Genomic DNA, 25567 nt, shown 5'->3' on the forward strand with positions numbered 1-25567 from the left:
ATTACTACTTTAGGTTTGGGTTTCACTTGTGTAGTTTCTCTTTCAGGGAGGGAAAGAACATAACAGAGAAGGGCTGTGTCTCAAATTGATGCAAGGAAATAGTCACATATAGTTTATGATGCAGCTATTTGATTTTTGTCCCTCCATTTCAATTAATTCAATATATCAATATGTTGACACAAGTATTAATATACTATCTTTACACTGTTATAGTAAAGTACAAGATCTTGCTATTGGACAAATTAAATTCACTTTGGAAAATGACGTACAAGCTATCATTAAGGAAGTGGCTTGGAATAAGATTTGGGCTTACAAATAACTGGTGGATGGTATGTGATTCCAGTGAAATTGGAGTATATAGCTAAAAAGAAGTAGATTCTGCTGGAATAATTGCAGTGAAGAACATGCATATTTTCATTTGTGCTGGATATCCCCATGATTAGAAACTTTGTGAGTTTAATATTTACAGAAATGTGAACATCCATCAATCAGGAAATCAAAGGAGATCCACAGTGAGCTTTGTTGGAAGTATTCCTTGAAAACAATAAGAAAATAACATTCTAATGAGTTGATAATATTGTTGGCAGCAAGAATTGTTATAGGAAGAACTAGAAGGAGAGAATGTTATCCTTAGATGAATGGTATAATAAAACTTTTATGTATTGCACTGGCAGAAAAAGTAATTTGTTACATCTGCATCTAAACCATAGTTTTCTTGTCAAAAAAACTACAGTATGCCCACTTGTTAAGTCAGATATGGCAAGAAATTTTTGAAGAATTATAAAAAGGTCTGAAGTTGGAAATTCATGGTTTAGATGAGAAATATATACCACTGTAAATAAGATCCTGAAATAGATATTTATAACGCATGAAAGATTTTGCACTGCATACTGTGAAACCATTTTACATTATGCTATTTTAGTGAATAACTATTCCTTCAAAAACAACTACTTTGTTGAATGAGAATGGGCACAAGAAGTCCTTTCAGCTTTGAGCAGTTTCGTAAAAATAAACAGCTGTTTAATGGCCCAAGCTTGATTTTCACTCTTATTTTGTGATTCCTTTCCTTTTTCAAGCTACAGGGGACTGGGTCTGGTTTTTTAAAATTAGTTTTAACAAACAGTAACACAGATACTGGAATTGTTATTCAGTTGTATTTTTAATACAAATAAACAAGTGATTGAGATCTTCCCACTGTTCTCAGAGCACATCCACATGTTCTCCCTAACTTCAGCTCAAAGGGGTTGGTGCCTGTTCTTTACATCCTGACGACGCAGCTTCCCTCCCAGCCCATCGCCAAGGCTGGCTAACTTGGCCTCTATCTGATCCAGTGTGAAAGCGATGCCTGCCATCTGCTGCCACCACGAGCTTTGCTATTTACACTATGTGGTGCTTCAGCAGCAACCGAGCTCCAGCAGCGGGGGCTCCTATGGGGCCCTTTCAGCTGCTCCAGTCCCACCTTCCCTTGGGGTAGGTAACAACAGAGAAGCAGATTATGTGATGCATACTTGATAGTCGGGTAATTTCCAGCAATACTCATCATTGTACAATAAATAAATGCTATCCTTGAAGTAATATTTGCCCTCCCTGAAGTTTAGAAATAAATATCTAGATGTAACTCTATTCTTCAATACGCACCATGCAATCTGCGTGTAAGCCGCCATTCCTTCATGGGTCACCAACAGTGACACACTGCCTCCATCACCCTTCTGCACGGATAGGGCCCTATCCATTGCAGTGGAGAGGAGCTAGAGAGCGCACCAAGCAACAGCTGGCTAAAATTCCTTCTGGAGGAACCCTGCCCCACCATGATGTACAAGATAGCAACTGTTTGCTTTTCCTACCCTGCAGCTGGGTTCGTGAGAGAGGGAGCATGGCCATCGTTGCTACACTTTCAGTCAACCTGCATAAACTGTTGAGTAGTATCACTTGCTGGCCTCATTCCCAGGGTGGAGCACAGACCAGCTATTGAGTCAGAGCAAATTAAACCAGCACATTTCTGAATATGGCCAAGGGGGTTAGGGATGAGATGTGTGTTGCAACACCGCTGCGCAAATTTATACTTCTTTGTATATCGGATTGGGAACTTAAACTTGGAGAATATGCAGCGATGACAAAACTAACAGCATATATACACAATAGAAGTTTAACTAAATTTAAGCAAGACTGGTTCCCATGCATACAGCACATCAAGCAGCATGGCAACTATGATCACTCACAGACTGGCTTCTAAGGAGGCCTGAATGTCTACAAATATTGCAGATTGGCAGATGTATAAAAAGGGGGATCAGAAACGCAATCATTTTTTTTTCTACTTTGTTGGTATTTTAATTCTTGTTAAATTTGCTCCATTATCTATTTTTTCCCTTCATTAATGCGTATGCGTGTGTGTGTAGTGTACACAGATGCACATACACACAGAGTAACAATACAATGGATACTTTAAGTAATCAGCTCAACACTTTATCATACAACAAATAATTTGAGGTGAGTTATACTGGTTCATTTCTCAGTCTTATACTCAACTTTGGATGAAAAAGCTGAATAATGTTATGCTTGTAATATTAACATCCTCAATTGTAATTAATATTGATAGAATACTTATTTTTCTTTTCTCTATTCTCCGTAAGCTGCCTAAATAATAGAATGTCAATTATCTTTAATCATGTTACATACGCAACACAGTATGGAAGCAACACACTGTATTAAGATTTATAATAGCATAATAAAAAGATTTATTAAGATTTATAATAGCATAATAAAAAATTTAAAAAAACGAAAACTCTACTTCTTTGTGACATCACAAAGCGAGTACGAAAGGGCGGAGCCAGCCGCGTCTACGAGAACCCACCACTTTCTTCAAAAGGATGAAAGTTCGGTAGATGCCGCGACGCCCATAGAGAAGGGGCGATGCTGCTGACGTCAGCCGGACCCTCTTGCCCCCGTTGTACCGTTACGTTACGGCACTGACATTTTAGCACCATCGAGGCTAGCTGTACGCCCTTCCCTCCCGGAGGCATCCCGCAGAGCGTAATTCAGTCCCGCAAAGGCGAGAGGCTGGACTGTGAGGATCTACCCCGCCACGGGTCTCGTCGGGTCCTGCCCCTGCAGTGATTGAGACCACGGGGCGTGGCGGAGGAGGGGTGATCGCCATGCTGACTGAGGGCGAGGAGGACTTCCAGAGGTTTAAACATGCGGGAAGGCGACCATTTTGGAGAAGGGCAGGGAGCGAGCCGAGGCCTCGCAGCGGCGAGGCGGGGCCGGCGGTCTTCCCGGCGTCCAATCCGGGGAGGAAAGCAAAAGCGAGGCGAGCGGGCGCGGCGCGGCGTTGCGCCCTGCTCCGCCGCGCGAGCCGCTTCTCTCCGCCGCTGCCATGGCGCGCCCCGCGAGCCCCACGCGCCTCATGCCGCTGCTGCTGCTGCTGCTGCTGCTCCTGGCCGGCGGGGAGCGGCAGGGCGACGCCGCGGCGCCCGGGCGCGCCGCGCTGCTGAGCCCCTTCTTCGGCACCAAGTCCCGCTACGAACAGCTGCACCCGCACCTCCTGCAGGACCCGCTCTCGCTCGGGCCGCCGCTGCCGGGCTTCCCGCTGGCGCCGGCCTCCTGCACGCCGCTGCAGCTGAGCGCCGTCGTGCGCCACGGCACGCGCTTCCCCACGCGCCGGCAGGTTGAGAAGCTGGGGCGCCTGCACGGCCTCCTGCGGGGCGGCGGCGAGGGCTGCTGCGCGACGGCGGAGCGCCTGGCGCGCTGGAGCGTGTGGTACCCGCCGGACGTGGACGGGGATCTGGCCCCCAAGGGGCAGCGCGACATGAGGATGCTGGCCCGGCGCCTGGCCGCCCGCTTCCCCAGCCTCCTGGCCCCCGGCCGGCGCCTGGCCTTCGCCAGCAGCTCCAAGCACCGGTGCCTGGACAGCAGCGCCGCCTTCCGCGAGGGGCTGCGAGAGGCGCTTTACGGGCCGCGGAGCGACGACGGGAGAAACGGTGAGGTCGCTCCCCTGCCCTCCCCAGGCCAGGAAGGAAGGAAGGAAGGGGGGGAAAGAAAAAAAAAACTTCCCTCCCCCCCTCAAAATTGCGTATTATTTTAAAAACACTTTCCCTCCCCCCTTTGAATTGCATATTATTTTTAAAACACGATCCCTTCCCCTTAAATTGCATATTTTTCTTAAAACATTTTCCCTCTCCCCTTTGTTTCATAGAACATTTTCTCTCCCCCCCCCCTTTAAATTGCATATTATGTTATGGTCCAACATTGTTTCCAATACAAGTACTTTTTCTGCACATGTCAAAGCTTTTACTTTCTTTGAAGTTAAGGTTCAGTCCTGCAAACTAAGCTAGATTTTTTCCCCCTATTAAATACAGTAGACTGGAAAAGAAGACTTTTCCGGCGGGGAGGGGGGGCTATCGCAAAGCTCTTCTTTTTGGGTCTCCAGTCACAAGGGGCTGGACGACTGCTCCTATGCTCTTTAGCCAGCCTGGTGGAGGGGCTGTGGATAATGGAGCAGATAGAGAAAGGTTATGTTTTAAATTCTTGACCCCTAAAGTCCCTTCATCTGGAAGTAGCTGCATTCAGTAAGCAGGTTTGGATTTGCACTTCATTAGAGCTCCCTCCCTTCCCTGATGGCCTTTGCTAGTGTGTATGTGGAGAAAAAAGACCAAGGCAGAAATAACTGCACAGCTAATATGGACAAGATATTAATTCTTGCATACACTTCTCTTCTGACTGTAATTAAAAGCATTGTTACTCCTTGTTTGCAGAGCCCTTTCCATAACATTTCAATTCTGCCTGGATTTAACAGGCAGATCAAAAGATCTGTTGCCAGATCCCATCCTTGCTTGTTCCATCAATGTTTTGATCCTTTCTTAAATTGCCATCGCTTTCCTTTAAGGAAGAAAGAAAGAAGGCATATCTTTCAGCACCTCTTAAATTTATGTGGTTAATACCACATTTATTATTAACTCAAGGAAGACTAAATTACAGGCATACCTCAGCGATATTGCGGGTTCAGTTCCAGACCACCGTAATTAAGCAAATATCGCAATAAAGCGAGTCACATGAATGTTTTGGTTTTTCAGTGCGTATAAAAGCTGTGTTTACACTATACTGTAGTGTATTAAGTGTGCACTAGCATTATGTCTAAAAAACAATGCACATACCTTAATTTTAAAAATTCTTAAGGTAAGACATTGAAGTTTGCCACATCAATTGACACTTCTTTTCATGAAAGATTTCTCTGTAACATGCAATGCTATTTGATAAACGCAATATCTCTGAAGTGCAATAAAGCAAAGCACAATAAAACAAGGTATGCCTTTAGTTCTTTTGTATTTGCTCTGCCCGCAGACTGTACATTGCCCTCTAGCTGCACAATTTAAAAATCTTAATCATTCTAGCACATGCAGACTCCATAATCCAAAGTATTCTATCACTAGAGACATTATCAGCATTCCCATTTATAGCTACCTGGTGCTGAGAGAAAAAGCTAGATTACAGGGAGGTTTGTGTGTATTGACAGTCCTCAGATCCACCTTTGACCATTGCTTTCCCAATGTTTGTGGTATGATTTCTTGTAAAACAAACAAAACAGAGATCTACAGTGTGGGTTCTAAAATAGCCTCAACATAATGCATTAAACATGTTCTAAATTCCCATTAAAGCTTAGGGGGAGGCAGAAGAGAGAAAATTCTGGTTCCATTCATTTTGGATCATTAGCCACTCACTGTGGCTCTCAACCACCCACAATATTGAATGCAGCCCCCAGCCATCAAAAAGTTGCCCATCCTTTTCTAATGCAGGCCTTCTTAGGTTACATTTCATAGCTTTGGAAGCAGGGGGTGATAGTTCCAGCAAATGCCATTATGGTATAGTAGGTAAGGTGTTGGACCTGGAGCAGAAGGTCCCAAGATCCAGTTTACCCTCAGTTCTGGAATCTCATGAGTGACTCTGAGCTAGTCATTCTCTTTTGACCCAATGTAAATCCATAGGGTGATTTTTGTGGAGAAAAATAGGAAGTGTTATGTACGATGCCAGAGGCTATCAATCCAATATATAAATAACAGTAGAGAAGCTGAAATAATAAAACCAAGTTCCATTTTATTTAATTTCTTGTTTGCTTATTTAAGATCAATTTTTGTGTGTGTGCCATGTAAAAAAAACCATACTTTCTAACTTATTTGACTAAATGAATCACATTTTTTAAATTCACTAAATGCATACACAAAAAGAGAAAGTATGTATGAAATTATAAAAGAAGAAAACAGAATGTAAAAAAAAAAAGAATTTTTGCACTTGGCACTCTGCATTGGCCTTTCAAAGCAGATGTTCTCCATGTAGGGAATTACCTAGCTATTTGGGAACAGAAAACAAAGGAAAACTGTTGTTGCTTTTGTATATAATCACTGCCTGTTTATTTTGTTTCTGTTAACAAGACCTAGAGCAGAGAGGATTTCATGAGGCTTGTGTATATTTTCATATATCATTCTTATTAAATGTGTATATTGAATGTCCTATGTAAATAATAATTATAGTAAATGGAAGGTATTTTTGAGTAGGAGTTGAAATAATATTCAGGCGTAGATTGGAAAAAATGTATTTGCGCAAGTCTAATTTTCTTATCTGCTCATAGTATTCCTTTATATTGAAAGCTACAGCCAGCAGGTGGAAAAACTAGCCTGATTCATGTTGGCTAAATGTACTTTTGTTTTATTACTACTTGGAAGTTGTAGAAACATTACAACATATCCAGCACTCCTAATAGTTAGGATCTTGGAATTGTAGACGATCACAAGCTGAATTTGAGTGAGCAGTGTGAGGTGGCTTCAATAGAAGTATGATTTCTAAGTCTCAGGAAATAATACCAATATAATCTGCATTGGTTAGAGTTCAGCTTGAGTACTGTGTCCTATTGTCAGTAGCACACTAAAAGAAACATTTAGAGAAATGTAAATAAATATAAAAAAGCAGTGAGGAAGAATGATCAGGTGACTTGAAAAGAAGTCATCTGAAGAGAGAATACAAGTATACTTAAGAAAAGACAAGTGTGAGAAAATACAATAACATTTTTCAAGTTCTGAAGTGCTGTCCCTTAGAAGGTGAAGATCTGTTCTCTGTTGCCCCAGAGCACAACAATGGTCTTAGGTTACAAGAAGACAGGTTTCAGCTGAATATTAAGAGACTTCTCAAAGTAGTTCAACAGTAGAACCAATTTTCTAGAGGCGATGTCTCCCTTTCACTAAATGGGTTCAAACAAGGGCAGGGTAATCATCTGTCAGGTATGTTTTGATGTCACTTCTTGTACAGTGCGGGGGGTGGGGCTTATTGGCCTAAATCAGTGTTTTTCAAACTTGGCAAATTTAAGATGTGTGGACTTCAACTCCTACAATTCCCTGCCAGTATGCTACCTGGGGAATTTGGGGAATTCAAAGTTGCCAAGTTTGAAAAACACTGGCCTAAATTATCCTTTCCAAGGCTATGATTCTGTGTTTCATGTCCATGAGTGTTGGAAAGATATATATGTACTTAACTTGTACTAAGATTCCAGCATCTTCAAACTACAGTGGCATGTCTTTGACCTGTTTCTTTTGATCTGTTTGGAAAATAAAATGGAAAACTGAATTTTGGGAAATGATGGCAATGCCAACATTTTGAGAGTGGGGATTAAAGAACTACAAAACTGGGACAATGTATCTCTAAATCGTATATTGTTATTTCAGTACCTATTTGGTAGGTCACCGTATTTCAGGCCAGTCTCCAATTTTGTGCTGTGCTTTGAAGGTACTCAAAAACATCAGTGAAAACATCAATAAAAAGAATTTAATCCCTGCTTTGTTCCCCATGTATTTGTACATGGATAGGCCAGGCCAGACTGAGAGATGGCTAACAATACTCTTTTTTTCTCAGCACCAGTGGCTTGATCAAGCAGTAATTAAAATTAATTAATTTAAAATTAATTTAAAATTATTTAAAAGTAATTAGTGTATTAAAACCAGTGTTCCTTAATGTCTGTTCCACAGAACACTACTGTTTTGCTAACAACTTGCAGATGAGCTGTGAGTTTGTGTAAGAATAGTTCAACACTATGTATCCATTCCCTCACCAAGATGCTGCTGTGTATATATGGCAGTGCAAATCTTCAGAAAGGGTGTCCTAAGGCATCCCAAGCAAGGAAATCACAACACTTATCTTCAACTCCACAAAGCAATGTAACTTGAAGAATATAACTGGCTGCTGTATTATGATTAAAACATCTTTTGCACCTGTGCAAAATTTCCTGTCAAGGCATCACAGTGTGTGGAAATGATGGTTGCGGTTACCTAACCCTGTCTGAAGCACTGCAGGTCCGTAGGGCACAGCATGGCTACACAGAGGCTACTGAAGAACATCAACAGTAGAAGTACACCTAGTTCCTGCAGCCAAACATGGCAGACAGCACAAGCAGCTCCATGATCATATCTGCAGCATGGGATCTCCTGGTCTACTGTGCAGTTACCAGGTTGTCCAATCCAATATCACAGCCTGAAACAGCCCTTTTTTGGTCTGGCAGTTGGCTCACGTTGGACAACACCAAGCTGTTTGGACCTCTGGATAGAACAGGGGCCAACACCATCACATCCAAGGCCTAGATGCCATGTTAGGGCATTGTTCCAACTCAATCAGTTCTTCAGTGGAGTCTGCCTCGTGCTTGATCAGGTGGGCCCACTGCTGTTGCTGCTTCTGGTGGCATTCTCTTTGGCCAGTAGCTTGAAGCAGCTGCCTGCAGCTCTCCCCTTTCAAGCCATACAAGGCCTGATATCTGGTCTTTGAGCTGTAGCCATGGAGTGATGCCTTTTTCTTCTTTTAACGATACAATCACAGGTCTTTCTCATAAAGACAGCACTTTATTGTTTGATGTTTCATAGCCTTGAAAGCAGTTCAGTCAGATTCAATGCAGTGCTTTAAATTTGATTCTGAACACCTGCTTTAGAAGGTAGGGGAGCTCCAATGTAGCACCTCTCTGCAGTTCTTTAAGGCAGCTATGTCATTTCCCAGAATTGTACGGCTGTGTGTTGTAGCTGCCATGTGGTCCTAGAAAAAGATGTGGCTGTTTTAAAGCATTGTAGAGAGGTGCTGTGTTCACCCCTGCATGTTCCAAGGCAATTTTTTGGAATCACACATGAAACATTGCATGGCCCCAATGCTTATGCTGATTATAAAAGATACTAGTAATGAAAGCGTGAAATTAATGGTACAAAGATTTCATGAATTTTTAGCAAGAACAATAAAAAGCTGTGATACATACACACACACACACACACACATATACATACCATACAGATACACACACACGCACACACACAAGCAAATATGCCAATATATTTTAGCCTTTGTTTAAAATAGTTATAAGATGTAATTATATAAAATAATTATGAGAGACAGTTCTCCCAAAGTGACACAAGATTCCATTGTTCTTTCTTATGTTTTTAAATGTATTATCTTTATTTTTGTAACAAAACAGTCTTTAATCTTAAAAAAAGGAAATCTTAAAAAGTTAAAAATACAAACTACTAAGAAGGAAAAGAAAAAAAAATCTACCTTATATTTTATACTTATCAATAGTCACGGGTTTGCCAATGAATTCACTACTGTAATATGAACAATACAAAATATTATTGTAAGAGATCACAGAATATCTGCCTTATTAACACATATTACTGTACCCTTTGATTGGTAGAAAATACTGCCTTTTCCAAAATAGATCACACATTTCTAACAACCACTCCTTGACATCTGGGATAATTTCACTTTTTCAATTTCTTAATATTTTTTTTGCCATTGGAATTTTCCACATACCACTGCCATCACCTCCCCGCTCGATACAACCACAATTCTTGATAAACAGTCAAATTCCAAAGCTTTGGTATATAGTTCAGCATTAACTTTAACAATGAAAGATTTTGAATAGTTGCCAATTGTAATAGTTGTAACAAATGATCGCTAGCTTCCGGGTCCCCTGGATCTTGCATGGATCTTGGACAAATTGTGGTTTCTTTGTTTTTGCCAGATGCCCTCTGAGGTCCATGTGCATTCTCTTAATATCGCAATATTAAAATCCAATGATATCATTGCATGTAAATAGACATAATATCATACTGTTTGTGTTACTGAAAATGTATTTATTAATATTTAGTGAAATCTTCATCACCAAGAGAAAACATATTTAAATAACTGATTTAATGAAATTCATTCTTTCACATCTGTGCTAGTAGCTATAACAGCAATGTGATAAAATAATGATGGTACATGGAATAAAGGAATCACTAATATGACATCTTTTATTTTCAGCCACCATGATGGAAACATTTGAAATTAATGATAAATTGATGAGATTTTTTGATCACTGTGAAAAATTTGTACGAGACATTGAAAACAATGATTCGGCATTACATGAGGTCGATGCCTTTAAGGAAGGCCCTGAGATGAAGAAGATAGTGAATAAAACTGCACATACTTTGTGTCTACCATTGAAAGACTTAAATGCAGGTAATGCCCAGTCTTTGAACTCTTGAAGCTTATCTGTGTTTGCTACCTGTCTTCAGTTATTACGAAGAGCAGATGAACATGAAATGTTAAACATGGTAATATCACTTGAACTTGAACCTCTTCTGTGCCAGCATATCCCAGTTGTGTGCGTTATGGCTCACGTGATGTTTGCCACCAAGAGTGAAAACTGAAACCTAATTCATGTTTATGTGGTAGCCTGGAGAGAGGAGACAGACGTTTACCATTGAGTTCCATTGGTTGGAAAGGCTTTGTATGATCAAGTGTGGAGTACAGAAAGGAAGTAACCTGTCAGCAATTTTCATGCAAAGCTCAGGTAATACCATCCCCAAACATGTAACTGCTGCAGAACATCCACAGCTAGTGAGCTGAGCGGCTACTAACGAATATTATCCTTGCCATTGGTCATTGTTTATCTTTTATTTTAGTAAGATTTGTGTAAATTATGCTGCAGATAGTGGGATCAGTGTCTCTTCAAAAACCTGGGTAGGAGAAAAATATTAAAAATCATCAGAGTTACAGCATGGAGTTATATAAGCAGTATATCATGAATGGTAAATAATAAGTGCAAAAGTAGGGTAAAGGATTCTGTTGTCCTAGTTTACTTATATATAGCATGCATGCTTATTTTGAATAGTATGTTAGTATCTGCCCACATATAGGAATGTAGAAAAGATAGTATATTAAGTTTCGGGTTGTAGTCCACACCTTGTAGCTTAAATTAACAAACATTTGAACCAAGCTTGCAAGCATCTCCAGAAGATACGTCCCTATAAAATGTCTATGTTCTTGCTTATACTAATCAAACAAGTTCACTGCAAACACTTAATACCCATCTGCATATCATTTATGAATAATATAGATAAATTTATATTAAACACCTGGGTTCACGTGTCCGTCTCTTTCTGCCACTTCATACTTTATACATCTTGACTCCTGACTGTAAATTGTAGATACAAAAGCTGTCGATAAATCAACAAACTCTATATGGCACTATATATTCACCAATGGAATTGCAAGTTGTCTGGGAAAAGAGGGAACAACTTGGTTTGTGGTTCTTTGTGTTTTACTGCATTGTTTCTCTGTACACAGTGTTCGATTCCTGGATTCCTGTTTCTGTTTCATTTTTTCTTCTCTGATATGGTAATATTGTAAATAAATGTTTTGCCCTTTTTTGAGGTGGTCTTTTTATCTTTCCATTTCTGAATGAGTATTTTAACAACTGAATTAGTTTATTACTATCCTGTTAGTCAGCTGTTCCTTTTTTCCCCTTCAGATTTGGTTCAAGTGGCATTTTTTACTTGCTCATTTGGGCTAAGTATAAAAAACATTAGCTCCCCCTGGTGTTCGCTGTTCAACAAAGAAGATGCCAAGGTAAGCGTTGAATATTACTGTATCCCTAAGTAATTTATTGTGAAATACCAGAGTATCACATCTAAACTGGCATTTTTAATGCAACAGAATGTTTAATATTTATTTCTAGGTACTTGAGTATCTGAATGACCTCAAACAGTACTGGAAGAGAGCCTATGGATATAATATTAACAGTCAGTCCAGCTGCATACTTTTCCAAGATATTTTCAAACATTTGGACCAGGCAGTTACAGAGAGCAAAAGGTATTTTTGGAGGGCAGGGGAACACTGCTTTGGGACTGATAATTGACAATCATAGATTGGCTGATTGATACTTGATAGTGTGATGGAATGGTTGAGTGAAGGCCGTGCTCAGGGAGATATGCATTTCCTTAGCTCCCAGAATGAGCATGGGAAGGTGAAAAGGATGAGACTGACACCACCCTAAGGAATTCGCAGTGTTTGCTTGCTGGCTTGGGAAGTTTAGATTCTGTCTTGTAGGTGGAAGCTAATAAATTCAATAGAATGTTATCTGTACTGTCTCATGGAGTTCTTTGGGCTGAACCTGACAGATAGTAATATATTGGCTCTGACCACTATGTTTTGTTTGTATCTAGTATTTGTATCCAACATTTTAAGCATTTTAATGTTTTTAAAAACAAATGTAAGTCTGAAATATTTTTTGCTATATAAGCCATAATCTAAGATGTAGGATTTTTTTTATATATTGAGGTTAGAACAGCTTCCCATTGTTTAGACAAATTGGGGTTCTCCAATTCTTTATTCAATCTTCAAAATGCACATATCAAGTTGATTGATCAATAATAGGTATTTATAAAGACTAATCATGGGTGTATTTGTCTCATGGTATTTAGTGATCACTCCTAATAAATTGGTGGTCTCTGAAGGTAAAAATGCCACTGGTCCAAATCAAGGATTAAATATTCTAGTTGTAAATGCTGCCGGTGTATGGTTTCCTTTTTACACAATAACTTCTTATTTTCAGGCTCAGATACTAATAAATACGTTGGTCACAAAGAAAGTTCTACTTTGGATTCCTAAGTTTTGCCTAGTTGCTTTGCTGTTTAATTAACCAGCACGTAATGTTCATGTCAATGAGCATTAACTTATATGTCTAGCTCAAGTATTATTTGGTATATTTAAAATTCCTGTATTCTTGCATGAACACCCTCTGGAAATAATACTGTTTAGTGGTCTAAAACTGAAACTGCATGTTACAGCCAATAGTTGTTATGATTGATAGATTGATTAATGGATGGATGGATGGATCAGTCTTACTTTGTGCTAGTCATCTCTTCAGTAGGGACTTAATCCTAAATAAACATAGAAGATCAGTAAAACAAGGATCTTCAGCCATTGGACTATATAAAATACAGCAGATATAATTTAGAAGTATTTACAATTAATTACATTTTTAGTACATGAAATGGAGATTTTTTTAAAAAATTACCTTTTATTTTTAATTTAATGTATGTTACCAGAACAGAAGACTTTGAAATGGGTATTACGATCTAAAATAAAAATAAATTATCCTGATTATGGAATAATTCAGAATTGATTGATTGAGAAACTATGGAGATAAGGTCCATGTGTTGCTATGGGTATAGGATAATTGTTGCCCAAAAGGATCATTTCTTCCTCGGTGGAAGTGCATCTTATAAAAGACAAGTTGCAGTAAGGCTGGGTTTTTATATAGATGCCAGTATAAGAGCTATTCATCCTTTTTATGAACCAGTAAGCTGCAGGAGGTTGCTGATGACTCAGGATCGTAACTAGCATTGATGATCTTAGTATTAGGGACAAGTGTCCCCCAAATATACTTTATATAACAGACCTTATGTCAAAAGTGGAATTTGCTGTGATATACATCATTTTATTTTAAAAAGTAAATTCAATCTTATCTAGCAATTACATTACTTTTTAGTTTTCGGTCTTAAGTTATCAGAAGCAACAAAGAAGTATTTGCACTGGTCAACTTCTGCTGTAAAGTAGATATATTTCTAGTCTGTCTTCTAAAAGCAGAATAGAAAAAGTGTCCCCTTTGCAAATGCTTCCTACATAAAGGTATGTGACCTGTATGCCTGTTACATGTTTTGTAATTTGATGTCTAACCTGTGGATGAGAACATTACACTAACCTGGATTGTGGTAGACCATTAGCATTGGTCTTGAATGATCTGTGGGGAGGCTTACTTTCTTCTGCAGTTAGTGTTCCAGCCCTGTCTATACTTGCAGGCTCTGACTTCACCTTTGGTTCTTTGTTATAGTCCATATGGACAATCCATGCATGGTGTGTATTTCTCAGGAGCTTCCTATACTGCCTAGCAGATAGCCATGATTTTGCTGATACAGAATCTTTAAACCTGACTGCAAAGTAGGTGCTGTGATAAATGATTATGGGAACAGGGCTTTTTACATGTCAGTTGGGTTGCTCACAACTTCTCAAACAACTGTCCTCATCTTGATTATGGATAAAGAGTGGAGGCCAGGGCTAGAAGCAGCACTGGTACTGGCTGTTTCTATTTTGACCCTGGATTCTGACAAATACCAGCTGTAGTCACACCCATTGCAATGCAGCCCTTGATTCATTGCTCATGAGACCTTCTACTCATGGCCGTGTACATCTCTGATTTAAAAAGATTACCTGCCTTAGTACTGTAAATCCAACAAACATTTAAATTTTATCTTCCTCACGCTATAATAATGAGGATAAATTTTACCCATCATTTAACCTGGGCACAACTATTTTCAACAGTTACAAAATATTGCACATCTTCCATTGTCTCTCTTATAGGTATTGTATACAAATTAGCTCCATTGTATATGTGGTCCAATACCTTTGAAGCTCTCACAACACAATCATAGTAGAGTTTGCTCAGACATGCAGTGTGAAAGGAAGGATAAACAGCAAAGCACATTTCTGTTTCTAAGCTACTCTGAAGAATAGTGAGCCAAGAGATTATAGAAGCTGGGCTTAGGTGGCTAAATTTGTCATGATTCATGGTAGATAGTTTGTGTTAAATCTTGGTAATCATAGAATCTACAAATACAGCCATATGCTTTCAGAAAGCCATGGAATGAAGGTGAGAATTTGTATCTTGAGGGAAGAAAACGAGCATGCTCCCAGCCTATTATAATTACAATTAGGAATGCTATATTTGCTTTGGCCTCAGTTTATACCAAAAGCATTTAAGGCTGAGCTACACACAAGAGTTGTTACAGTACTCTCCCATGGCTATTTTGGTTTTAATGAGACTTGCAACACATGGTGTTCTGTCTCCTAACACTTGATGGCGGTGTAAATACAAGATGTTAGCATACAGTTTCATAATATTGTATTAGGTTATGTAATTCAGAGTGTCCAGTTCTTCTTTATATTTCTGAATAAATATAAACCTGGCATAGGAAAGGGTTAGGTAATTTTGGCCTTTTACATAAAGTAGGCTGAAGCACAGCTGGGTTTAGTAAATTAGTTACTCAGCCCAATCTTCCTCATCAAGTCTATGCTATTGTGGGAATAAAATGAAGGGAGATCCCCATGCCTTGAGCTCTTGGAGAAAAGGCAGGATATCAATTTAACAAATAAGTAAATAAAATGTTGTAAGTAATAATTGTTGAAGCATAGTCACACTTACCTGAAGAACTACTGAGCATTGTTGCACAGGATTAGAATCTACCTGTCTATTTGGCAGGAACTACATGAAGGATTTTGGTGCCATTTGAACTGCATTTTACACAAAATGGAAACTAAGCCAGATAATTGAAGTATAATTCAGGCTCATAGTGTAAGTTGCTCTCTACTGTAACCCAAGAGGTCTTTATATTGGTAGACTTAGTAGTATTTGCAGAGGGGGAAGAGGCTTTACTTAGTGTACTTTAAATTGTTCACTTAAAACAATTAGATACTGCTACTGTAGGAGATCTAGGGGGCTCTCGGCAAACTGGGAGCTCTGTAAGTACTCCACTGTTAAAGCCACTGACCTCTTCTGATGAGACAAGATGGATGAGGTTAATGTGGAGGAGTTAGACATTTTGTTGTCTCCAATCAGCTGGTTGACCTGGAAGATCCTTAGCACAGCTAAAGAATGTGGAAGCATATTTTTACCAGTTAGATCTGAGATTCAGGCATAGGGCCAAAAGGCCTTGGGAGAACTATAACCAATTAAGATAAATTTGGTAGGGAAAGACAGATGCTTCACAGATCTTCTGCTTTGTTTTGTTTTTTCCCCCAGTACTGCTTTGCTTGGTGTTGTAGCTTTTGCTCCCATTTTCTGCCCCTGTAACTCTTTATTTCTTTGCTCAGCCTGTTTACAAGTTAATGATTTCTGGGTTTTGTATGCAGATTTCAACCTTATGTAACTTTGTGTAGTTAGCCTATTTCTTACATTCTTCCTTTGTTGCCTTTCTTAAAATACAGATTCTTTATTCTTATACTCCAGAACCACCTGGGCTTGATAAACTTGGTTAAAAGGAAAAACTGGAGCCTTTTATTTAAAAGCTTCATCTTGGGGAGGGCACAGAAGAATGAAAAACGTTCTGCTGTTTATTCCCAGTTTGTAGATAGTGTCTAGCTGTTAGTTTTTGTATTATGTCTGAGATACACTATAGGTAATCCTTACTTAATTATGGTAACTGGGACCAAAATTTCCATCACTGAGTGATCCAGTGCAATGTACAGGCGGGGAGTGGGTGCTGTGTGCGAGAAAGGGCCGTGTGCACTACAGAGTGCGGGCAAGGGATTTTGTACTCCATAGCAGGCTTCTTGGGATAAAAAGCAGCAGAAGTGACTTATGGGAGTGACTTGCAACCTTCCTGGTCAGCTTCTCCATTGACTTTGCTTGTGGGAAGCCGGCAAGGAAGGTCTGAAATGGCGATCACATGACTGTGGGACATTGCAACCATCATAAACATGAGCTGGTTGCCAAGTGCCCAGTTCATGATCACGTGACCATGGGGATGGTGCGATGGCTGGAACGTCAAGGACTGGTCCTAAGTACCACTCATTCAGCTCTGTCGCAACTTTGAACAGTCATTGAACAAGTAGTCGTTAACCAAGGACTACCTGTAAAATAGTTTTATAGACATGAGATTTAGTAGCAAATACAGAGTTTGTACAGAGGCTTTTCCAAACACAAGGGCAGCATGAAGATCTCTGAACAGATATGGCTAGGAATACTACTGGATTCTTCTTTTTCCTTTATAGTGTTGTTGCTTTCCTTTGTCTCCAATGGAATGCAGGAAAATATAGCCATTGTCCCAAAAGATTAATAATGACAACAAGAACAATAGAGTTCAATAACATCCATGTTTGCGCTTTTGAAGCATACTAGATTATGTATAACTTTTTTATGATGAGGGCTACACTTCAAAAGGAAGGCAGAGCCAAGACAAAAATTAAATTGGATTTAATTTAGTTTATGTTAATTTAATATAGTTACATTCTGTGTACTGAATAATTAAATTTCGTTACCTGCCACAGTAAAACTTACAGTTGGGCAGCATCTATTGGACGGGTCCTAGAGATTACTCCCAAGGCTTTGGAGACAGGTTGAGGCAGCTTGTGCTCCCCGATCTATAATGTGGAAGAAAAAGACATTCTCACTTACCAGTTACCATTTATGTATATAGAGTAATCTAGAAATACCAAAATGGCAAATTGTCTAAAAAAAAAGAGAGTAGAACAAAAAACCAACTGTTTAAGACAACTCTTATTCCTGGTAGCTCTGCAGGCTCACCAAAAAAAAAAAAAAAGTCCAACCTAATCATGAGAAGCCATCAGTTTGTTAGCTCAAATTGGATATCTCTATCTAGACCACCAACTTTCTTTCCAGGTCCCTCAAGTTCAGGTATACATTCTCTGGCTCCCTGGAAGCAACTCCTTCTATCCGTATGGAATTTCCAGCTGCCAGTTGTCCTCAGGTAGAGGTCAAAGAAAAAGTTAAAGCTAAAACTCTGTGTTGGTTGATTAGATACTTTTGCTTAATGTGCTTTTAATGTGTTCTGTTACACAAGAAGTTACCAGATCCAGGGAAAATTCTTGTCAAGGGTTCCTGAGTTCTTGGGAAAGACATCTTTTTTGAAAACCAATCAAGGTTTGTTATCCTTTGTGGGTGGGACCCTTACGTTGCTATGATGCAAACAGGATTGTCAAACATCACCTTTTGCCTTAATAAAATAAAAAGAGCATAAATGTATTTCTACTGACAGCTTAGTACACAGAAAGCTATTGCCAAATATCTGCCTTTCTAGAATAAGTTACATCTATTTCTGATCATATGTTCAAGAACCTGTGCTAATTTATATTACTTCAGGAAGCTACTTAGTTGTATCCCTGCTGCATATGACTGGTCAATGTTCTAGTAAATCCTAAATCCTCTTAGTCATCATCATTATGAGAATTATATTAGAGTTGTGAGGAATGTTTTCATTTGAAGACTAAATACTCTAATATTGGTTTTATTACAAAAACTTGTGAGTGAATTTGGCTGGGTACAAAATTGTACCGTGCCATATTTGTTTAGTCATTGATTATTACATAAAACACAGTTGGCTTATTCATATAGCATGTTAAGCCAAAAGTAATAAACCTCATTATGGCTTAGTGCAATAATTGTAAGTCTTTCAGGTACAGCTCCAACCTTCATTCCCTTTTAGAAAAACATATCTTGACTAAACTGCTAGCCTGGTGATTTTATATCAAAACACACTTCTTTAAAAATCAGTAATGTTGTGTAATGAGATTGTAAAGTAATATACTACAAATGTGGCAGATCAAACAATTAGCTGCATTTTGTTGCCTTTTTGATGTTACAGATTAACTTCTATAACTAAAAACATTCCTTATCCATTTTAAACTATGGCCTTGTTACCTCAGAGCGATAAATCTGCAGGAGATCCTGGCTTGCTGTGAACAGGTTGCACAATTGTGCGCATACCCTCTTTGCTCCTGCTTGAATCTTCCCACTAATATGAGTAGCTAAACAGACCAGAAATAGAAGAGAATATAAGTAGCTCAGGGTTGAACTGTGGAGTCATTGGCGCTCTCTGAGCTTGGTTGTTTGATTGCAGACGTTTCATTACCCAACTAGGTAACATCAGCAATGCTAGCGAGTGTGGGGTTTGCTCACTAGCACCGATGATGTTACTTAGGTAATGAAATGTCTGCAAGCAAACAACCAAGTTCAGGGACCACCAAGAACTCCACAGACCAGAAATAGTTTGTTTTAATGTATCATCTGAATTGGATAATTTAGCAGATCAATCCCAAGTAAGACAGGGTCCAAAAACTAGGGTTTCTTGGTTTACCATCCTGGTTTGTGTGGGAACAGTAAGCTATGACTTGATAATAAGCTATGTCTTGATAACACATTAAGGCAGACTTCCTTACCTTCAGTTCCCATCATCTTTCAGTCAGTATGGCCTTGGACTACTTGCTCGGATGAAGGGAGTCATAGTCTACCACATCTACAGAGTACAAGGATAGGAAGGATTATTTTAAGTCCAGTTTCTTATTTGTCTTCCACTATAAAATACAGTCTCAGTTATCTGTACATGTATAACATATCTATATTGTTACAGTGTTCAAAGACTTTAAACCAGGTACTAATGCACATATCACATTAGGCTGTTAAAAAGTCACTTTGGGATGTGGCTTATCCATATACTGTACTTAGAAACCCCCATAATGTAAAATGGGCTCTATGTACGGTACTGTGCAAAAGTTTTAGGCAGGTGTGAAAAAAATCCTGTAAAGTAAGAATGCTTTCAAAAATATATATGTTTATGTTTATCAATTTACAAAATCCAAAGTGAGCGAACAGAAGAAAAATCTAAATCAAATCAATATTTGGCTTCAAACCAGCATCAATTCTTACACTTGTACACTTCTGCAAATGGAGTTGGAGATTTGGTCAGGATCAATGGTGTCCTCAGTGCTGAGAAATACAGGCAGATACTTATCCATCATGCCATATCATTAGGGAGGTGTGTGATTGGCCCCAAATTTATTCTGCAGCAGGACAACGACCCCAAACATACAGCCAATGTCAACTATGTTCAGCGTAAAGAAGAACAAGGAGTCCTGGAAGTGATGGTTTGGCCCCCACAGAGCCCTATCTCAACATCATCGAGTCTGCCTGGGATTCCATGAAGGGACAGAAGGATTTGAGGCAGCCTACATCCACGGGAGATCTGTGGTTAGTTCTCCAAGATGTTTGGAACAACCTACCTGCCGAGTTCCTTCAAAAACTCTGTGCAAGTGTACCTAGAAGAATTGATGCTGTTTTGAAGGCAAAGGATGGTCACACCAAATATTGATTTGATTTGGGTTTTTCTTCTGTTAGCTCACTTTGCATTTTGTAAATTGATAAACATAAACAATTGCAATATATATTTTTCAAAGCATTCTTACTTTACAGCATTTTTTCACACCTGCCTAAAACTTTTGCCCAGTACTGTATAGGTTTTTAATCATAGCAGTGAACTACAGATTGGAAAATATCCTCATAATAATGCAAGACTTCACTTAACCATGTGCCTTGCTATTTTATATTATACTCTCACTATAATGCTTTACAGTATACAGACTTTGTATCATCTGCTTTGTACTGCATCCTTGTCTTAATGCCTTACAAAATTCCAAAGATTGTATCAAGAGCTTATTTGTAATCTAATAGAAGGGTAGGGAGAGAAGTGAGCAAATGCATTTTTAGTTCAGCTAAATGTGGGAGACCCCTAGAAACAGTGGCTATTGAAAAGGATTTAAAGGAAAGAGAACATTGTACATATTCAGAGAGGCAGTTTGAGATACAGCAAGGGAGAATGGGTCTAATAATGTAATGGAGCAGAAGATCTTTGGAAATTAGAAGTAGATAAAGGGAAGTCACCGGCAAGAGATTGTTGTGAGCCCCCTGCAATCATTGTATGAGATAGGCGGCCACATAGGTCCTGTAAGTAAGTAAGTAAGTAAATAAATAAATAAATAAATAAATAGACGAAAAGAAAGCATGCAGTACGACTGCAGGCAGTTTTTGAAGTAAGCACAAGCTATGTCTGCAGATATTATCAGCCCTTTACAGATATAAATATATAGAGGGAGGGCCAGTTTGGTCTAGTGGTTAAGGCCCCAGGCTAGAAGACAGGAGACAGTGAGTTCTAGTCCTATCTTAGGCATGAAATCCGGCTGGGTGACTTGGGGCCAGTCACTCTGTCTCAGCCCAACTCACCTCACAGGGTTGTTGCTATGGGAAAAATAGGAGGCAGGAGAATTAGGTACTATATGTTTGCCACCTTGAGTTGAGCAAAATGTACATTTATAAAGGTGAGATAAAGTAATAACAACCACCACCTCTGGAGCACCACTTGAACACTATCAGCATTGACAAAATCACCACCAGTCAGTTACAAAAGGCAGCTTTACATGCGATGATACCTTTAACACCATCAAACAACATCTGCCTATCTCAGGTCTGTGGGAAGGACTCGATAGGTGGATAAAAATGCCAAATCCAGTCTAAATAACTGGTTGACTGTGCAACCAACAACAATAATGGAAAAAAACGTGGGCATCCCCTGGTCAGAGAAAAGGGAATTAGGAATAATTCCCTCAATAGATTTCTGGACAGAGGTAAGAAGACCACCCTGTGGAAAATAAGGGTACAGTACAGGTGGGGGATTGTGCAAATACGTAGCAGAGTTTTAGCCATGGCGGATGGATTTTCTTGATGTGGCATTAGAAGCAGAGCATGAGTGAGCAGCTGTGAATATTGGGATAGCAAGGGGAAAAACAGAATCATTCTGTGTGCTGGTTACTGCCTTGGCTGTGGGAGGCAGTGTCTCCCGATGAAATGGCCAGGCACTCTGCAACACCTCTCAGGGAAACTGGCCCCTGGAGTCTGCTAGAGGTTTTTTGTCATTGTTGTTTTTAAGGTACTTTTGTTACGGTTCTAAAAATTAGCCCCATTTGAGGAACTGACCATCATTTGAATGTATATATCTGAGCAACTTGTGAGTTTTTCCAACTAAACTGCTCGCCTTAGTTTCAAATCACCACAATTAAAATCTGTTTTCTACAAGCATCTTTGACTGCACTACCTAGTACCAACAGGGTAATTTCAAATTCATCTGAACTTGGATAAATTTGAATAATCATTTCTTGCTTGACTTTTTAACTTTCCAGGTCAAAACCTATTTCTTCGCCAGTGAGTATCCAGTTTGGACACGCAGAGACTCTTCAGCCACTTCTTACACTCATGGGCTATTTTAAAGATAAGGTGCCTCTTAACGCCAGCAACTATTCCAGTCACTTGAATCGCAGGTTCCGTACTGGTCGTATCGTCCCTTATGCTGCCAACTTGTTATTTGTGCTTTATCATTGTGATCAAGCTAGATCTCCTGAGGAAGAGTACAAGGTTCAGATCCTTCTCAACGAGAAGCTCCTGCCCTTTACATACTCAGGGAAAACTGTTTCTTTGTACGCCAAACTGAAAAACCATTATAAAGATTTAATTCAGAATTGTGAGTTTGCTGAAGTGTGCAGTATCTCCAAAAATGGTACTAGCATTAATTCATTATAAAGGGACATCGTAAAAAAGATCATCGATGTTTTTGCGTATGCATGTTTTTGGCAAATTGTATTGTTTTTGGTTTTGCTATTAATTAGAATGGCGTACTGCTGACACCACAGTGTTTTTAAAAAAAACTTCTTAAATGTATGCTTGCAATTTTAAAAAATGGCATCAAACCTGGAGCCTGAAGGAAGGCATACAGAATATTTCTAAAGCTTCAGACAAACTGATGGAGTTGCTCTATTTCTGAAGAGGAACTCTTTCTCCCTTTCCTGAATCATGAATGATTGAAAAGTAAGGATAAGCTGTTCAACATGCAGCTTACTCCATAGCACTGACTGTTGTCTACTGTGAACAGTTTTAGAGTTACTGAAGATGAAAAATGGTTGCTGGAATGCTGACTTGTAAAAAAGGTGGATTTCAACAAATATTTCTTACTTTAGATTCCAAGGGACTTTTAGATATTCCTGTTAAACTCAGGAGGCTTTTGAAGCCATGTGAATTGCCTAAATATTTATTTCTCTCTAGACCACTTCAGAGGTTTAGCATATACTTGGACAACACAGCAGTAACTGGTCCATCTGTGATGGAGTCATTTATTTTTAAGTCACTTTTGGTAGACTTTGTCCAGTAATAATGTTGTTCCTCTTCTAGGACCAGAAAAAGACGACTTGTGAATTTGTCATTTGGACAAAACCCATTCCTGTTTCAGTATTTAACTATTCCAATTGCTTTCTTCAATATTAATATTGAAGGTGAAGAATTAGTGGATTTTGTTCAGGATCCAAAAAGATAAAGTCATTCTGTACTGCAGGAGATCTTTTAGAAATCTGAAAAATGACCTGAAATTTATCTGTTTCGTGTGTGAAAAAGAGGAGCTTGAACAGTGGGAATAGGAGTGTGAGATCTTTGGGAGGCAAACCTCTACAATTCTGACTCTGAAACACCACTCCAAACCCCAAATCTAACATCACACTGCTGAAATAAAGGCCATTTTACTGCTGCATCTTTGTAGTTCAGCCTCATAATGTTAGGGGTCCAAATATGGGTTATTGGGACTTCCTGCAGTCAAAGGGCTGCTAGTTGCCAATTCCTGCTCAAGACAGTAGGATATATTGTATGTTATAAAGACAACACATGGTGCTTTTGGGAGAATTCTCATTAATCTTTAAAGGATATCTTTTGAGTGAGGTGATTTGTAAACTGTGTTAGATTTTTTTTGTCTATTAGAAAAAGGATAATGCATTGACGTTTTAATTTAATATTTAAAACAACAATATAAACACTGTTTTAGTCAATCTTGCCTTTTTTGTTGTGTTTCTATATAGATATTTGGTTTTTTGAGCAATTCATTGAAACTGGATTAGTTTCATCAAGGAAATATTTTAGATTCTTTCTTTTGAAGAAATCATTTGTGAACAAGAGGTGCTACCTTAAAATCACAAGTTTAAGAGACACAGCTAAGAATATAAGATCAGATACCCAAAGCAAGGGGTTTCAGTGTTAAGCAGAAAGCAGGTTAGAAATAACTTAGCTTATATGTCTTATAAAAGCAATTTGAATTAAATGTACTAAATTAGAAAATGCCTTACCATAGACTGAAGAAAGGGATTTTTAAACTTGTTTTTAGGTGTAAAGGTTCTTAATGAAAGTAATGAAATGAACAAGTCTATAATGATAGCTCTGTCAAGATGGAAGGAAAGAGAAGAAGAGGATGATCAGCAGCAAGGTAGATAGACTCAGAGTGGCGATGGGTGCACCATTGAAAGACCTGAAGGACCATGTTGGAGACTGATCATCATGGAGAAAATTTTATCTATGTGGTCACTAAGAGTTGACACCATCTTGAAGGAACATGGTCAATTCATCAAGAAAAGAAGTCTGTTTTAGAATAACATCATTAAACCTACTAGAACAATTAAATCCATTCTTACAGACAAAATACTACTCATAGCTGCTCTCATTTTAGAATATTTCATTCCTTTTGTGGCCTTCCATTAAGCAGAATATGGCATGTATGGTGAATAAGTTACTGAATTTACATTGGATAAGGCTGCAACAGGTGTGTAGTTCTCTGCTTGGAGTTCAGCTTTTTCTTTTGCAAATCCTTGTTAAATAGATAAGTCACTTTATGACTTCAGTCCACTGTTGTTTGATATCACACACAGTGTATTATGGTCCTTTATATTAGGGTTTAACCAAGTAAGGGAAATCTTGTGACAGATCACAAAGTTCAAATATAAATAACATTGTGAAGCAGTCAGTTATGTAAGGCAAATTCAAACACGTTTAATTACCATTCTCTGCTTGATCTACTTTGTGTGGGGAGTTGGATGCAGACTAAAGGTGAAGATGAATATCAGGACACACATTTGCAATAAAAAGGTATAGGGCGGGCAGATAGTAGATTTCATGAAGGGAGGACGACATGATGAATCTATTTTGCGGGGGGGGAGCTGCTTTTCCTCTAACAATACATCAAATGAAAATAAGCTCAGTTGAGGAAAATTATTGATGAGAGAGGAAGAGCTTCCTTTTGTGTTTGAAGTTGCATTTTGTTCCTTCTCTCCTTACTCCTCTTCAATGATAATTTTACCCCTGCTGAATTTGCAGTGTTATGTAGATAAAACAAAGCCTTGATGGAAAGTACGTAAAAAATTATCCCTAGAATTATTCCATTTATAGTGCTTAGCAAGGGCATTGTGCCACATTGTTTCTGCTTTATAAATAATCCATTAGGGGCAGGAGAAAGGAACAGAGTAACACCTGAAATGTTTACTGCCTAACGTTTAAATGGTATTTGTTTGAATCAAGAGTGGGCCTGCAAAAAGGAGATTCGACCTGGTGTAATGTTTGCAGCATGAAGCGATTCTCTTTTCATTCTCCAAATGTAGAACCTATTAGCATTGCTTTAAACAAGTTTAGATGGGCACAGGTTGTTTCTAAAATGTTATTGAAACTCTTTTTCCCATAATTAAAAACAGCATGCTCCTGTCAAAGTGAAATCCCATTGGTACAGATGGAATTGTTATGAAAGCATATTTCATCAATTTCACTTAAAAGCAAAATTTAGAGATCATCATATCCATTTAATCTTTG

General features: G+C 38.8%; 1 protein-coding gene across 1 annotated transcript; it reads left to right on the forward strand.

Annotated features, from left to right (window-relative positions):
* The first annotated feature begins 3208 nt into the window (after nt 1-3208).
* MINPP1 (multiple inositol-polyphosphate phosphatase 1) lies at nt 3209-23766 on the forward strand. Its single transcript, XM_015891475.3, has 5 exons — nt 3209-3977; nt 10315-10512; nt 11807-11904; nt 12014-12147; nt 22081-23766. The coding sequence occupies exons 1-5, from the start codon at nt 3374-3376 to the stop codon at nt 22475-22477; spliced, it is 1431 nt and encodes a 476-aa protein (XP_015746961.2). The 5' UTR covers nt 3209-3373; the 3' UTR covers nt 22478-23766.
* The last annotated feature ends 1801 nt before the right edge of the window (nt 23767-25567 follow it).

Source organism: Python bivittatus, unplaced genomic scaffold (genome assembly GCF_059951505.1).
Source record: "Python bivittatus isolate LINGU-HERP-01145 unplaced genomic scaffold, Pbiv_v1 ctg000400_np1212, whole genome shotgun sequence".
NCBI lineage: Eukaryota > Metazoa > Chordata > Lepidosauria > Squamata > Pythonidae > Python > Python bivittatus.